At 37.2% G+C, this 17,845-nt stretch overlaps 1 protein-coding gene across 3 annotated transcripts in view; it reads left to right on the top strand.

The window, feature by feature from the left end:
• The first annotated feature begins 2,348 nt into the window (after window positions 1-2,348).
• Window positions 2,349-17,845, top strand: part of THUMPD2 (THUMP domain containing 2) — a 43,895-nt gene continuing 28,398 nt past the window's right edge. Inside the window, exons 1-6 of one of the 3 annotated variants that reach the window (XM_025260913.3) lie at window positions 2,349-2,529; window positions 7,957-8,092; window positions 9,434-9,837; window positions 10,741-10,818; window positions 14,186-14,238; window positions 17,295-17,382. In XM_025260913.3, coding sequence (XP_025116698.3) covers window positions 2,404-2,529; window positions 7,957-8,092; window positions 9,434-9,837; window positions 10,741-10,818; window positions 14,186-14,238; window positions 17,295-17,382 — 885 coding nt within the window. In that variant the 5' untranslated portion in view covers window positions 2,349-2,403. The remainder of the gene's footprint in view (window positions 2,530-7,956; window positions 8,093-9,433; window positions 9,838-10,740; window positions 10,819-14,185; window positions 14,239-17,294; window positions 17,383-17,845) is intronic. The other 2 variants (XM_006071210.4, XM_025260910.3) reach the window with 2 other exon arrangements.

The raw sequence follows: 17,845 nt of genomic DNA, 5'->3' as shown, positions 1-17,845 counted from the left end.
TTCTATTCACAGCTAAGTAAGGCCTCCTCAGACAACCATTTAGCCTTTTTGCATTTCTCTTCCTTAGGGATGGTCCTGATCCCTGCCTTCTGTACAATGTCACGAACCTCCATCCATAGTTCTTCAGGCACTCTATCAGAACATTAAACATTAAAAAATTGCAAATTATCAGAGCATAAATTACATGAGTTGATATCAAGAGATAAGAGAGATCAATAGGGGCCAGGTCATGGCAGTGTTGCCCAAGGCAGAAGAAGAAATAACTCCTCCAGCCTCAGGCTGGCTAGCAATGTACTCTCCTGGATAGAACCACGGCTGACCCAAGGCTGCAGAGTTTTAGGACTGAAGTTTGGAAAGCTCATGCAACCTGACTCCATAAGAATTTTCACAATATGTCCTAGCGGACCATGAGCTGGGTAGGGGGCAGGGCAGAGTGGAGGAATATCCACTTACTGAACTTGATATCCTATTGTGAAGAACAGGAGACACACTTGATAGAGAGGCACATTTAGTAGTTTCTGTATACCTGATTTATATAACTACAGAGCTAATTTAATGCTGCTTATTAAATAATATGAATTCTAGTCTTCAAGTGATGTATTCATTGTCAATTTAAAATTCAGAGTTTAAAAGACACCTCTTCAAATACTGTTAAGAGAGTCAGTCAAATCAGGTGGCCCAGACTGTATAGTTAATTTAGTGCAGAAATATTACCTCTTTTATGAATATAAAGACATTTTGGTGGAGCATGGAAATGTCTGCTCTTGGGCCTAGGAATTCCCAGTTTGGGCCCAATGCTTGGAGAAGACAGAGCCTAGTCCTTATCTTAGGAGAGTAGTGGGGAGGGATGGAGATCAGGGGAGGGAGTTGGTAGGAATGGAACAAAGCTCGGTATGTACAGTATAAATCAAGACTTAGGTTCTAGCCTGAGCTGTGCCCCTAACTCTCTGTCCCTGAGCCTCTTTAAGCATCAACTTCCTCTGTCTGAAAAATAAGAAGATGAATGAGATGATAGTACACCTCCTTTTTAAAAAATATTTCACATCTTTATTTTTAAAAGTTATGTCAGAGATATAATTTGTTTTAAAGTTATGCTAATGAGTGCGAGCCTGCTACCTCACTTCAGTCTGACTCTTTGCCATCCCAAGGACTATAGGATGCCAGGCTCCTCTGTCCATAGGATTCTCTAGGCAAGAACACTGGAGTGGCTTGCCATGCCCTCCTCCAGGGGATCTTTCCCTCCCAGGGATCAAACCCACCTCTCTATGTCTCCTGCATTGGCAAGTGGATTCTTTACAATTAGCACTACCTGGGAAGCCCACGCTAATGCATATCATATTTTTTTATTGCCTGTTTATATTATTATAGTCAAAGATTAAAAATAAGAGTACACTATTTATACTCTTGCTGCTGCTGCTGTTAAGTCGCTTCAGTCGTGTCTGATTCTGTGCAACCTCATAGACGGCAGCCAACCAGGGTCCCCCGTCCTTGGGATTCTCCAGGAAAGAACACTGGAGTGGGTTGCCATTTCCTTCTCCAATGCATGAAAGTGAAAAGTGAAAGTGAAGTCGCTCAGTCCTGTCCAACTCTTCGCGACTCCATGGACTGCAGCCCACCATGCTCCTCCGTCCGTGGGATTTTCCAGGCAAGAGTACTGGAGTGGGGTTGCCCTCTTATCCAAGTTCCAACTTCTTATCCAAGTTCCGACTTATTGTTTTCTCCAAGGTACAACAGAAAGACCTATTACTGATGTATCTTCCTTTGTTATAGTCATTTAAAGAGTAGCAGTCACAGATGTTATAGGGAAATCATTTTTAATGCTTCATTTTCCCACCTTAAAAAATATTGATTTGAAAATATTATTCATTTATTTTATACACCAACAATCAATCGTTTGGAATAGGATGTCTCATTATTAGCACAAACCAGTAATCTTATCCCCTATCTCACTACCGGGGAAGAACTGAGGTAAAATATAATGGATATTTTAAGCAACGCCATCAGTTATTCATTCCCTCCAGTCTTTCACATTTTATGTTGTTTCCTATAGTCATCATTCATTTCTTTAGCATAGCGAAGCCATGCTATCAGAGGCAAAGATGTGCCATGAGAGCATCTGCTAAGGATCTACCAGATGAGTGACAGTCTTTATTATTCCCAGTTATATATCCGAATCACATCCCTTCCACCTGCGATTCTAAATAATTCCAGATGCCTAATCAACGAGGTTCCAATCAGTTAACCTAGGAAACCCACAGGGCCCCTCCCAGCCGATCAGACCTTTCCGGGACCTTCCGGCCTGGTTCGCCCTTGGCTACACCCGGCCCTTCGGCCCCTGCGCGCCGCCTCCGGGACCTCGGGGCCGCGCCGCGCGCACCCGAGGCCACGTGACCCCGAACTGCCATGGCGGTGGTTCCCGGAGGTCCCCGCTCCAGGCCTGCAGCGGGCGCCCAGTTTTTCTGCACCGCGGGCCGCGGCTTGGAGCCCTTCCTGATGCGGGAGGTGCGGGAGCGGCTGGCTGCCACCCAGGTGAGTCGGCCTCGCAGCGAGCCGGGGCGAGAAGCAGGGCGGCCCAGGCCCCGCCCCTGCCCGTGGTCCCTTCCCGCTGGGGTCGGTCCTCGACCCGCGAAAGCGACGCGAACCCCTCACTGTCTGCCCGCGAACCCACAGAGGCGACGGCCGGGCCCTCGGAGTTCTGCTGGCAGGTCCCTTAATTACTGCCAGAAAGACCCGCCAGCCCTTTCCCCCTACACATCTGTCACTGTCACGGCTGAAGGTTTTTTTTTTTTTTTTTTTTCCCAAAAAGAGCGATTGATGTGAGTTACTTCCTAGATTCTTTAAAGAAAAATGTTTGATAGTGCCTATAATTAGAATTAGACCTGTAAGAATTCTTTCTCCAGCTTTTAAATGCAAATATAATCGTCAGGTTCAGCTATTTTTGTCAATTTCCTGACACTGTTTATCTCAGGACTGTTGGGAGGATTCAGTGATAAAGGTTATGTAAAGTACAGTGTAAATCCGCAGTAAATAGTAGCTAGAAAAATACCCTAGGATGCCTCAGAGAAGGAAGTTAGCAGTTGCTGGTATTATTACAATGTTAATTTCGATGAAATGAAGAAAGTTGTAAACATCAGTTTACATTCTAGTACATGCTGAGCCTGTTTCTTGAAAACAGGGAAAGGGTGTAATAGAAAAAGGCTCCAGTGTCTTGATGGGATTATATATGACAGTGTGAATGACGTATTTTTGGAAAATGAAAGCTTATTGAAAGAAACTGACCACTCCACTCCCAGGACTCCTGAAGTGTTGAAAGCTCACAAAAGGAGTTTCTGTGATGATGACTGGAGAGAGGAGGACAGAGAGGATCATGAAGAATGACATCAGTCTTATTAGACTAACTGCCGTTTGTGGTTTTAGTCACCAAATGTCATAGAGTGTTAAATGTAGCTAGTCTAAAAAAGCAACAGTATAATAGCAACTGCCGACATGGGTTAAGCATTTACTATGTCAGACACTTAATTTTCACAACAACCCTATCTTTTGAGGTGGGCTCCACATTTAACAGAAATGGAAAATGAAGCACAAGTAAGTCCAATAAAATATTCACGTCATGGAACCAGAAAATGGCAGAGCTGGGATTCACACCCAAGCTATCTGTGAAATCAGACATGTTATCATGTTCAACCCAGGCAGGTTGGCACCTGGTTCCAGGTCCTTGAACACTGTGAAGCCATGACATCATGCCGCGCTGATTTTTTTTTTTTTTTTTTCAAATGTTCACTTAGAGTTCTTGCTTTGAAAAATAGAAGGCTTGACCCAATCTGCGTATGCTTCAGTATTAGAAAACTGACCTCTCTGCTTGTTCTCAGTGTGTGCCATTTGCACCTCCGTGGTGTAGTTTCACATGTTCCTCTGTTTTCTGTATTTCCTATCAGTTGGAGTCGTATAAGTTATAGCTGGCACTTGGTCACCTTCAGGTTTGATTTTTTTCCTCCTGTGTTGGGGCAAGCCTCTTTATAGGTTCCTGGGTATTTTTAAATATTTACAGCATATAAATATAATATATACTCTAGTATGCAGTGTATAGCATACCTTAAAGAAATGTATTGGGTAAAATTAAGCTTTACTTTGTAATTCTGTTTAATGTGTTAAATACTGTTATTATAAAAATAAAAGTAGAAACAGTAATTTTGAAGATAAAATTCATTGTAGTAGAGGTGTCTGCAATGCCAGAGAGCCAGGAGGCCCAGTCAGTTAATTAATTAGCCTTTATAAACCCACATAGCAAAACAGTTAGCCTACATAGTAGGGTTAAGCAGATAGTCGAGTTATTTCAGTTATTTCATTTAATGGGATGATTGCATAAGATTCTAGATTCTATGCATTCCCTGTAGATTGGATACTTTCTAAAAAATTAAGTAAAATATATATTTTTAATTCTCTTTTCTAAAATGAAACACAAAAGCTCACACCCCACCTCGGTCCTTCACCTAGCACTTAAAAATTAATTCTAAAATTAAGTGGCATCTGTAGAATTAGGAAAACTTTGGTATTTCCTTGTTACTGTACCTTACCTTTTTGCCTTGGCTTAGGCTTTTCATCTTGCATTAGATCTGACTCCCTAAATTTTAAAAGAAAGGCAAAAATACTAACTGCTTAGATATTCTAGCTGACAACAGAGCTGTTTTTTCTTTTAATAAAGGCTGTTGTTTCATCTTCTGAAGTGTTAGACATAAAACCAGTTGGTTTTAGACACTTTTAATGATTTAATTCCAAATGGAAAAAACAGATTGGATATATAAATAAATTTTCAAGTAACAAATACTAGTGTGAAATATTCTAAAATGCCACAGTCCTCCCTAATTATTGTAATTGAATATGATCAGTTACAAACAATAAACTAAAGAAAATGAGTAACAGTAGCTTCAGCAGTGTTTGAAATCATAAACACCAAAACTCGTTTTTCTACTACTTTGAGATAGAATACTTTACAAAAGGTGAACTATTAAAGCACTTTCATATATATGATTGATTCTCACCGTGGCTATTTTACCATTTCATAAACTACTTCTGATTACATGCTCATTTCTTATAAAAGGAATGTAGGCCTAATGTTAATTTTTTTTAAATAAACAGAATAAACCAGTGTTGGTGTTGATTTTTAGAATGTATTTAACATTTTAAGTGGCTAAACACATATTATTCTTATGATTGAGCACCCCAGTAGATTAAAGGACCTTTTGCTGCTGCTGCTGCTGCTACTAAGTCGCTTCAGTCGTGTCCGACTCTGTGCGACCCCAGAGATGGCAGCCCACCAGGCTCCCCCGTCCCTGGGATTCTCCAGGCAAGAACACTGGAGTGGGTTGCCATTTCCTTCTCCAATGCATGAAAGCGAAGAGTGAAAGTGATGTCGCTCAGTCATGTCCGACTCTTAGCGACCCCATGGACTGCAGCCCACCAGGCTCCTCCATCCATGGGATTTTCCAGGCAAGAGTACTGGAGTGGGGTGCCATTGCCTTCTCCTAAAGGACCTTTTAGGTCCTCTTCCTCTTAATTAACTTGATTTTCAGTCGAAAAAATTTTTTGTTCTCCACACCCTCCTCCAATAAAATATTTTTAGAAGTTCATTTTATAAATTATCTCCCTTGATACTCAAGTAAATGAGAAAAGATAAGATCTTTGTACTATTAAATAACTAATTTAATGTCTAGACTGGTCTAGATGTTTGTATCAGTTTATTTATAGGACTTGAATCTTAGAACCATAGATTTACAGTAAAATATTTATTTCAGTTCCCCCAGAATCTTAACTGGCTATTTAATGTGATGGCTTAATATCAACTATACTTTTAGATCAAGTAACAAAATCTAAACTTCAAAAAAATTTACCTTTTAAAACTTTGTTTCCAAGTTCTAAGCATTTTGAGGTATATATTCAATTTTGACTTTAGTGGGAAAATGTCACCTTTGTAATGAGAAAGAAGTAAATTGTAAAAACCGGAAGTTCTTGTTTTAGTTACTTCATTATCCCCTTAAATATTGATTCCTAAACATTCTTTCATTCCCTACTTCCTCCGTCTTTCTTAGGTACATTGCTAGTACCTAAAGTCTTTGGAGTTTTTAAAATTTATTTGTTTTTCCAGCTCTATTTAGATATAATTGATATATAGCATTATTTAAGTTTAAGGTGATCTGATACATTTATATGTTGCAAAATGATGACCACCATAGCATTAACTAACACCTCCATCCCATCATGTAATCAGCATTACTTTTTTGATGTGAACATTTAAGATCTACTCTTTTAGCAACTTTCGGCTAAGTAATACAGAATTATTAGCCAAAATCACCATGCTATACAGCAGAATCCCAGATCTTGTTCATCTTAAAACTATAGAAGTATTGGGGTTTTAATTGTCATCAACTTAGGGCTTCCCCAGCAGAGATTCTTCATCATCAAGCTAGAGTGTAACTTTAGAAATTACCATCCCAAAAGCTTAATTAGAACAGGTCAGATCAAATATACCATACACTTGGAGTTCAAGTTCCCACTGAGTGGGAGCTGTCTATACACATGGAACACCCCTGATTCCATGGTTGCCTCAGTCCTAGGAGATAACTTAAAACCATGTTGGTTAGCCTGAGGCCACTGCTAAAAGGAGAATGCTAGGAGCATCCACATCCATCCTGAACTTGAGGGGGTTGGGTTGACCCAAAAGGTTTAGGGTTCCATTGGCATTGAGCGTCATTTGCTGTACCTCATTTGACTCTCTCTGAATCAGTGCTCTTTTCATTTTCCTTTCTTCTCTGACTTTGTCTACATATCTATCTTGTCTTTCAAGCCTCTTTCAGTTTGATGCATACTCTTGCTTCTATCCCTTGTCCGGTTCCCGCAGCCAAGTGGTTCATTATTTCTTCCTCAGTAATCTGCTTCTCCCTCCAGCATCACATTCAGCACTCAGTCCTTTATGCCCCGTCCACAGAAATCTTTCTTCCAGCTAATTTAGTGCTGTCATAGTTTTCATCAGAAGTCTATAATGGTGAACCATTACCATCTGGGGTAAAATCGTTACTGTTTTTCAAGCTGGGCCTGAGGCGCACCATCCATCCGCCTGACACCATCCAGTCAGCATCACACAGCAAAGGTTGCCATGCTGTCTTACAGTTTACTTCAGCCAGATTGTCACGCCCACCTCTGCATTCTTCCCCTGCATTCTTTTGTGAGAATCCCTCTTACCAAATCTTATAGGATTCTTTCCCAAGACTTTTACTAATGATGGCTTCCATTGTTAGTAATGCTTATTGTACCTGCAACTTACCAGAACATTTATTAACATTTTACTTTTCTCCTGGGCTTAATGCAAGTTATTGTCTTATACATTTTACATTTTAATTGTATGTCAGTATATGCCTTTTACATTATTATTCATCTGTAGGATTTATACTCTATGCTTCCTTGTAGACCATGAGGTACATGTTTAATAATACCTACTGATTAGGTTAAACTTGGTCTAGACACCTAATTTGTCCTATCCATTTTGCCTTTCCTTTCCCCACTTTTAGTAGTTGTGTGAGATTTGATAATTAATCAGTATTTTGTGTTCTATTTTTTTTTTTTAGTAGAGTGCACACACACACTTTCCAAAAGGTAACACAGAAAGATTATGGTCTTGGTCACTGACTGTGTAACTTCATACAAATTATTTAACCACTCTAAGCTTCAATTTCCTAATCTATAAAATGGAGATGATAAAATCTACCTTGGAGGGTTGTTACAAGATGAGGGGGAAAAACGTATTCAGAGTGCCTAGGATAGTCTAATAAATAGTAGATACTTCAGAAACAGGCATTTTTATTATTGTTAGATGCTATGTTTTAATGCATTAAGGGGGAGGGAAGGGAAATGATTCTTAATCTGACATTGAACTACATTAATATCTATTTTTTCTATCTCTAGGTTGAATACATTTCAGGAAAAGTTTTTTTCACCACCTGTTCTGACTTGAATATGCTGAAACAATTGAAATCTGCAGAAAGGTTATTTTTGCTGATTAAAAAGCAGCTTCCATTTCCTGTTTCTTCTGTAAGTAAAGGTAGGTGTATACCTGTTGCTTTTACCTACATGACATAGTGCACTCCATAGTTTTTTGCTTGGCAATTAATATGTAGCCATTTCACATTTTTAAGAATCATTCATACCCCTGGGATCATTTATTAGTTATTTTTCTGTATTTCCTGAATATTATCATCTAATTGTGTTTCTTCTCTTTTACAAGTTTTGACCAATGTACTGCCTTCCTTCTGAGATTTTAGTGTCCTAAGTCACATTTCTTCCTTGAGAATTATGATCAGACACCTTCTCTAAGGCTATATATGGTTGGTGCATTTATTTAGATTTAAGAGCATGTAATAACCCCAAATGCATTGATTTAAATAATTGGTCAGAACTTATAAATTTTACCTGATGAGTGATATAACTGGAAAATACTACATAGTAAAATTTCCTATTGTGGGGAACTTTAAATTGATAAAGCATTAGAGTTAAAGAAGCTTAAGAGATTTCTTGTCCACTCCCTACTTTTATAAATATGCTCCTGAAATAATGTAAAGATATTGACAAAAGCAAAAAAGGATCAGCTATAGCTGGATAAAACATTGCCTTAAACCTTATTTTGATTGCTGCTTGTGCACAAGAAATCATGCCATCACAGCCTATAATAAACTGTGTCAAGAGCAATTCAAATGGCGAGAAATCAAGATGGGGCAGAAAAATTGTTTTAAAACAAATCCTCAGATATTATATTGCAAGGTCAGTATAATTTCATCCCACTATTCCACACACTTTCATCTTTAAAGAACTACAGTAATTACTCTTTTATCATCTTGATGGCTTTTGTTTATCAAGAAAAGATTACATTTTACTAAGTATGACTGCCAGTTCCTAAATTATGAATGAGTTATGTATCTGAAATGTTACTTTATGGAAGCTCATTTTATGATCTGTGCTAATATTTTGTGCTCTTAAATAGTCTCAAGATTCAGTTGCTCTGTTTTTGAGCTCTATTTTGCAATTTACTCTATTTTTTAAAACTTAGTTTTTTATAGGCAAGATCAGCATTACTTTAAAGATCAACACACATTGTACATCTCTGTGTATATCGAAGAGATACATATGTTATCATAGGACAAATGATCTTGCTAAAGTAAATGGTAACTTGATAGGAATTTTAAAACAGGTTTGATGTTAAGTATGGAATACATGAATGAACTTTATTCTGCATAGTATTCTTAAATTATATAAGTTCCAGATAAAAGGGAAATCAGTATTCATGTAGCAATTTAATAAAATTTCTTATTTTAAAGAAATAAAGGTAATGGGATTTGAGGATGTGAATAGCTTCAGTAAAGGATAAACTGAGATTTTACTTATTTAGGAAAAATATTTAATGAACTACAAAGACTTATAAATGATGATCCTGAAAGTTGGATGAATGCCATTTCAATTTGGAAGAATCTTCTTGAACTTGATGCAAAAAAGGAAAAACTTTCTCACAAAAATGCTAACCCACTCAAAAGAAAAGTGGGAGAAGATGATATCACTGCTAAGAAATTGAAAACAGAACAAATCCAAGAGCTACAAGAGACTAAGGAATGCCAGCTGGAAAAACAAATAGAAGAAAAAATATTGGAGCAAGGAAATTTTATCACTGAAGAAGAAAAATTTCAAGAACTTCAGAATGATGTAACGGAAGCTGTTGATACGCGTAACCAGACCAACTTAACTTTTAGAGTTTCCTGTCGCTGCAGTGGAGCCATTTCAAAGACCCTTACTGCGCAGGTACACTTGCCCCCCAGAGTGGGTTCCCATTTTCTAAAAGAATTAATTACTCTTTAGATCAAAAATGAGGTGAAAACCTTTCACAGAATACATAACCAGGCCCAGACAGATCACTCGACCTAATCGCACATAACTAAATCTCTTCTAAAAATGCATTTTCCTTCTTAACTTTACCTCAGATGCTTAAGAGGAATACTGTGCCAGTCTACATAAAGACTTCCTTTTACTTTCTCCCTAAAAGTTTCCTTAAACTTATAGATACTGTTTACATTTGGAAATTCTAATATCATGGCCCTAAGCTTTTTGGCTTTCTCTTCAGTTCGGTTCTGTGTTGATCGAGTGGTTGCTCTGCACCAGGTCTTGAATGTGGGATCTTCCCAGGACCCAGACTGAGATACACAGGTGTACTTAAAAGGAGAGCAAACACCACAAAAGGACCCTGCAAAATTTAGTGATATTGAGGGCATAGGTGTGGGTCCTTGGGCCAGTCTTAAAATCAGACAGACTCTTCAGTCTGAACCTAATGCTACTAAATGGGTAATTTTAAAATATACAGAATTGCCATAGCTAAAATAGTTCATCTTTCAGTTTGCATCTATTTCCTGGAACCCAGAATGACCATATTTATCAGGCCACAATCTGGTTATTTCATGTGTCTGAAATTACGAGGAGAGAGATTACACACAAGTAAACGTCAATGCCATAAGATTTGTTGGGGTGGAAGAGGTACAATGCACCCTTATTGCCTTGAATAGAAAATGCTTTCGTGTAGTATTTTAATATTGTAACCTTAAATTACCATCAGATAGTATGATTGATTTCCCTGATAGTTTTCTGCGTACATTTAAACTTAAAATGTTCATTTTTAGTATTCTTATCTTTTTTAACCTGTTGCCTTTTCAGGAGGTAGGAAGAGTAATTGGAATTGCTCTTATGAAACAGTTTGGATGGAAAGCAGATTTGAGGAATCCAAATTTGGAGGTAATGAATGTTCATTTTATTTTATATGCTCATAACCTAATTCTTTAAAGACAATGCTAACTATTCTTTTTTTTTTTAATTGAAATGTAGTTGACATAAAATATTACAATTCACGTGAATTACACAGTGATTCAACATTTGCATACATTATAAAATCATCACAAGTCTAATAGCCATCTGTCTCCATTCAAAGTTATTACAATACAGCTGCAATGTCAACAACTTTTACTGTGCTTTTTAACTTTGCTTTAAAGTTTTAAGTCATGTCTACATGGATCCAGCAGTCTGATTCCTCCTTTGCAACAGAATACTGCAGATTCTTTTGCTAGTAGTTTTCACTGTGAAAATGTCTCATTCAAATTGAACTTTTGGAATGGAATTGTTTAGTCGCAGTTAAACTAAACACTAGAGATGCTCTCTATAATCACTATAATACATAACAAATATCTGTAAGAAATTCTAGTTAATGTAAAAAATAAAATTGGAAAACAGACCTGTGTTAATAGTGGCCTTGTTAGGCTTGTGGAATTATTTTTCTTTCCCTTTTCTCTATTTTCAAAATTAATTTAATGAGGTTATACCATTTTTAATTGGAACAAAGTAAACACATGGGAAAATGAATTCTGACTATAACAAATGTTCTTCAATGTTTTTTGAAGACCATAAGTTTGACCAGTCATTTTTATGATTCATTAATTGGTAGATTATTTTTATATAGCTTTAAAAGGAGTAATGGCTAGTCAAACCAGAAGGCTTTGTGTTGTTTTCTGTTTTGTTATTTGATATTTTTTGCTTTTAAAAAGGCATGCCTAGTGTATATCCTTTATTGCTGTTTTGCAAAATACTTTGACGCTGAGAATGTTTTTATATAAGTGTATCTTCTTTCATCTCCCCGTCTATAGTTTTCTTATCTTCTGTCTGGTTTCCTCCTCTTATCTCTCCCTGACTCCATCTCAGTGTCTCAGAACCACAGTTTTCTCATAGTTTAGCTCATAAACAAATATATCTAATTTAATTCCTATCATCCATTTAATGCAAATAATAGCTATTGGTAGAAATAATTAACACAAAACAAAATCGACAACAGAATCACACATAGTAAAATCCGTGTGACCAAAACTGACAGAAGAATCAAATTTTAGCAGATTTTGTTCTGTACAATTAACAGAGAAAACTTCATAGTGCAAAAAGCTGTACCTGATAACATTTGGTATATAAAAATATCAGTATATCATAACTTTAACTGTTAAATAGCAAAGAATCAATACCAATCAGTAGCTTTGCTAACATGAATAAGATAAAAAAAATTGTAAAGTTTAGCTTCAATGATCAAAGAATTAAACTAAATGGAATTCATTCCAGATTATTCTTTTCTTAGTAAAAGCTTATCAATATTGGAATCGTTCTGATTAAACTATATTAAAATACCTTTGGGGTAAAAGTATCAGGAGTCAAATGTTGTTGAGGTCAAAGAGCAGAGTTAGAATATTCCATAAACCTCATCAGGCTAAAGGAGTAAGATTCTTTTAAAATTTATGTGGGCTACTAATTTCAACTTGAGACATTTAAATCCTCATCATGACCTAACATGAGAACTATAGCTAACACTGCTGTGTGGTATAGGAAGGTTGTGAAGAGTAAATCCTAAGAGTCCTCATGGTGAGGAAATTTTTTTCCCCTTTTTTGCTTTTCTTTTCATCTACATGAGAAGATGGATGTTAGTTGAACCTATTGTGATAATCATTTCATAATATACATGAATCAAACCTTCATACTGTATGCCTTAAACGTAGACAGTGATGTATGTCAATTATTTCTCAATAAAACTGGGGGGAAAATAACAGGAGAAAGATGACCAGTTCAGTTCAGTTCAGTCGCTCAGTCATGTCCAACTCTTTGCCACCCCATGAATCGCAGCACGCCAGGCCTCCCTGTCCATCACCAACTCCCGGAGTTCACTCAGACTCACGTCCATCGAGTCAGTGATGCCATCCAGCCATCTCATCCTCTGTCATCCCCTTCTCCTCCTGCCCCCAATCCCTCCCAGCATCAGTCTTTTCCAATGAGTCAACTCTCTGCATGAGGTGGCCAAAGTACTGGAGTTTCAGCTTTAGCATCATTCCTTCCAAAGAAATCCCAGGGCTGATCTCCTTCAGAATGGACTGGTTGGATCTCCTTGCAGTCCAAGGGACTCTCAAGAGTCTTCTCCAACATCACACTTCAAAGGCAACAATTCTTCAGCGCTCAGCTTTCTTCACAGTCCAACTCTCACATCCGTACATGACCACAGGAAAAACCATAGCCTTGACTAGACGAACCTTTGTTGGCAAAGTAATGTCTCTGCTTTTGAATATGCTATCTAGATTGGTCATAACTTTCCTTCCAAGGAGTAAGCGCCTTTTAATTTCATGGCTGCAGTCACCATCTGCAGTGATTTTGGAGCCCAAAAAAATAAAGTCTGATGCTGTTTCCACTGTTTCCTCATCTATTTGCCATGAAGTGATGGGACCAGATGCCATGATAGAAAGGAATAAACTCTTCATATAACTGATGCACTTTGCTGTACACCTTAAAGTAGCACAGCTTGTGGATTAACTATACCCCAATAAAAATCTTAAAAAGAAAAGAAAAAGCAGTCCCTATAAATAATAGAGTGAAAGGTCACTCTTGCTACAGTATATTAGCTTAAGCAGGTTTTCTGTTAACCATGGTATCAAGTCTTACTTGAGGCTAGAATTAGGGTAGATTTGGGTAATTGTCTCTAACCTAAATGGAGAAGGCGCTGGCGACCCACTCCAGTACTCTTGCCTGGAAAATCCCAAGGACGGCGGAGCCTGGAAGGCTGCAGTCCATGGGGTCGCTAAGGGTCGGACACAACTGAGCAACTTCACTTTCACTTTTCACTTTCATGCATTAGAGAAGGAAATGGCAACCCACTCCAGTGTTCTTGCCTGGAGAATCCTAGGGACGGCGGAGCCTGGTGGGCTGCCATCTGTGGGGTCGCACAGAGTTGGACACGATTGAAGCGACTTAGCAGCAGCAGCAGCTCTAACCTAAAATGCTTAAAAATCTAATTTAGTTAGGGTAATTCAAAGAATCACTGTAAAGAAAAGTGATCTTGAGTTGTTTGTAATGTGATTCTCAATATAAGTTGTTTACCAAATTGACTTCAGAATTTTTCTATGAGATGTACTTAAAATTTACTTTGCTCAATAAAAAATACTAGGGAACATTTTTTCAGATATGAAGAGGCCTTGGAATTTATTAAAATATATATTGTATAGGTTCCAAATGGAAGCTTTCAAATTGTCACTCATTGGGTAATGCATTACCTGGTCCATTCTAACGTCAATATTTGTTCTTTCAGATTTTTATACATCTAAGTGACATTTACTCTGTGCTGGGAATTCCTGTGTTCAGGTACGTATTATTTCTAAGCTTCAGGTTTGTGTCTTAGGAGAGTTTGTAAAACTAAAAACTTTGTGTTTTTATTCATAGTATGAAACACTGATATATCAGAGGGAGCTTAAATCAAAGCCTTTGAGTTCTTTGCTTGAACCAGTAAAGTATTTGCATGGAACTTTGGATCCTGATTGGACTGGTTAGAGTTGTGAAAGATTTGATCACAATAGTCGACTGATTACATTTTTCATATTGAAAATCATATCTTTTTTTATTAAATGATTTTCACAGGCCCACATTTAAACTAAATTTTAGTCCATTGGCCTCTTGGATTTTTCATTAAAATAGAAAATACATCACAGTTCTTAAAATTCATCTTGAACATACTTCGCATTTTACTGCAGTTTTTTTTGTGGGAGAGTAATTCCAATTTTTAAAATCTTCTTCAGGTTTTCTCCCTAGTTATGTAGGGTACTATATAATAATAAATGCAGTTGAATTTTTCTGAATATTTATCATTCAGAAATATTTATTGAATGTTTATCATACAGCAGTACTTTCTTAGATGCTTTGGGAAGGAATGGATGGTTGGATGATGGAAATAGTGATTTGCAGTTTCTTGGGAGCATGTAAATATTGTTGACATCTTCAAAACATTTTACATGCATAGCCATGTTTACATAGTATAAAGTGATTTAGATATCTTTTCTCTAGGTGATTCTAGGTATGGAATATTTTTAAAATCATAAAAATCCTATGGAAAGATCCCATTGACCCTGAGGTCACATTTGTACATGTGTAAGCCTGGATCTGGATGTAAAAAGAATGCTTAAGGTCATTGTAACAGTTTTATCAAATGGTGCACCATGGCAGTTGATGAGCACAGTGCTGAGGACATTCTGGATGTTCAAGAAATGCTGAATGGTTGAGTTCTCTCTGTGTGCTAGTTATAGGGCAGGCCGCACTAGCCTCGAGATCACAGAAATCATGCGCCAGTAGGCACTTTACCACACACGAGGTCGCCACATGCCTCAAGGCCCTGTCGGTTTCCCTTGGCCCCCTACTCCAGTCCCTCCCAGCTCCCCCAGACCGAACCTAAGCCACTGTTTCACATCTACACCTACGACGTGTCCAGGCTTCCCTACTTCAGTGCCTTTTGGAGTGCCAGGCCCTAACCCCTACAGATGTAGATGGGGATACCCTATATATTGTAGATAGGAAATGGCCTAAGAAAATGAAGAAATGATATGAAAGATATTTCATAAGATATGAAATACAGGGAAAGGAGAGTATGCTTAGTTTATATCTGTAAGTTTTGCAGTACTTCCAGGTCAAAGGTCTCCAAACACACGTTTGAAGATAAAGATCTGGGATTCAGGGGACTGATCTAGGCTAGAGATGGAGATGAGAATGTCTTCAACTTGGTGATAATGGTGTGTAAGAAAATAAAGAAGAGATTCATATATAAGGACAAGAGGATCAAAAGCCATTTATTTTTGTATTGGGATAAAAGCCAGCCAAAACTCCGAATAAACACATTAGCCAGGTCTTATGAAAGTAGAGAATTATTTTTATTTTCAAAGAGTTTATTTCTGAACAGTTCTTTTCCCTGAATAATTTTATTTTACTGATATAATGAGGCGCTTTTGTTGAAGTAATAGCAGATTAGTTTTGTCCAAGCAAAATAAGAATGGGTACCCTTGTGTCACACATTAATAGAGTTGGCTACCATAAAATAAACCTCTATTAGCAAAAGTATGCACACAATAGTCAAAAATTTCAAAGGTTCTATATAAATCCCCGATGCGTAGAAAAGGACTTCGTAATGTGTATGGACAGAGACAGTTTTCCATACCAATTCTATTTATGTGTGTGTGTCTAGAGTGAAAGTAATTTGTCAGTTTTGATTTTACCTGATGTGTTTTGTAGTGAGATAATTGCTGCACTTAGCCTGCTAAAGCAAGATTCGTTGATCAGATTATTTTATAATTCTTCTACCCACAAAGTTTATATCCCAGATTCCAAATCTCTGGATATAGTACTATTTACAGTATGAAATTTTATTTCCTGAAAAACCTTTTCAACAAAAACAACCTCTCATAGTTTTATCATGCAGGCTTCTTCATCATAATACTAAATACACAATTACACTGTTTTATTTAAAAGACATACCTCATCTAATTCTAAGATCTTAAGAGGCTTGCAATAAATACAGACAAAACAAGAAAACTTTAAGAGCAGAAAGAAAATGATGAAAGGAAATAGGGTTTGGAAAACACTGTGGCTTGGTGTATTGTTGGTAGAAGAGCCTTCTTAGTGGCTTTAAAACAGGCCTAACTGCAAAACAACCAAGCATTGATTTTTGAAATCATACATCATGTCTTACCAATAAATTGTATACACAAAATAGATAAGTGCATTGAAATTTGCAAGGCAATGTTGTTCACTGCACCAGAAACATAGAAATAATATTTTGAAAATCTGTATCAAATCTGGAAACACCGATATTAGCAATAATGGGGTAGAAGATCAGGTATGAAGTGATAGGTAATGGAGACCAGTGAACTCACTGGGGAGTCCTCTGCTTCAGCATTTCATTCAATAAATTATTTTCGACAATGCAGTGTCAAGCTTCATTCCAACTTTAGAGAAAGGTGCAAATGAGCAAAAGGCAAACTTAGGAAAGGGACCTTTTAGAAATTCTTTAAGGGTTGGCATCCATTCAGCCGTGCGTCCTATACTGCATCTGTAGCCCAGTACAGTTCACTCTTGATGACTCTGGATCAGTGAGAAAGGTCTATTCTACATGGGAAGTCAGGGAAGCATATAAAGTTAGAAAGACTTCCCTCATACAATTAAATTTTTTAAGTTAAGTACTTAAGGGTTTAAATTTCAGTTATCTAAAAAATTTTCCTTTCTGAAATACCACACTGGCTGGTTAGACAAGGTACCAGTTAGAGAAGGTAATTTTGTATTAATAAAAAGGTTATATACTCTCAAACTTAGGCAATACTTCAGTGCATGATGTACAGGTATGAATGGGTTAATTATTTTTGTTTGTATCCTATTAATAGGGTTCCTTTAGCCTGCAGAGCTTACATCAAGACAGCAGGGTTGAGATCTACCATAGCCTGGGCAATGGCCTCCCTTGCAGAAATTAAGGTAAGGAACCTGTTCTGGTCCCTTTTAATTGAATACCAAGGTCCTTTCCATAATTAATTTACACAGCCTCTTATTGATGGTTGCTTTCTTTTCTCTTTGGTTCTTTTAACCTTTTTTATTCTGTTTTTCTATTTCTTTTCTTGCCATTACACTTACGAACTGCAGAGATAGGCTTTTGTCAAACTTCTGGGAGTATTTTGGCTATAAAAATGCTGAGTCAAAAGATAACTACATTTTATTGTTTCTAATTTTTTGTCACAGTCATGTGGCCTGTACAACTTCTACTTAAAATTTAACCAAGATCTTGATCAGTTTTTGTAAATGCTCCATGAACATAAGAAAATAATTTTATTTTCTAGTCAAGAGATGGCCTCTGTATCTTTTACTTGCTGTTTTACTATCTGCTCAGTACTGAAAGAGGTATTTTGAAATTTATTAGATTATATTTTTTAAGATTTTGCAT

This window comes from Bubalus bubalis, chromosome 12 (assembly GCF_019923935.1).
Source record: "Bubalus bubalis isolate 160015118507 breed Murrah chromosome 12, NDDB_SH_1, whole genome shotgun sequence".
In the NCBI taxonomy this organism is placed as follows: domain Eukaryota; kingdom Metazoa; phylum Chordata; class Mammalia; order Artiodactyla; family Bovidae; genus Bubalus; species Bubalus bubalis.
Note: the sequence above shows the minus strand (reverse complement) of the source record. Positions and strands in the feature narration are given on the sequence as shown.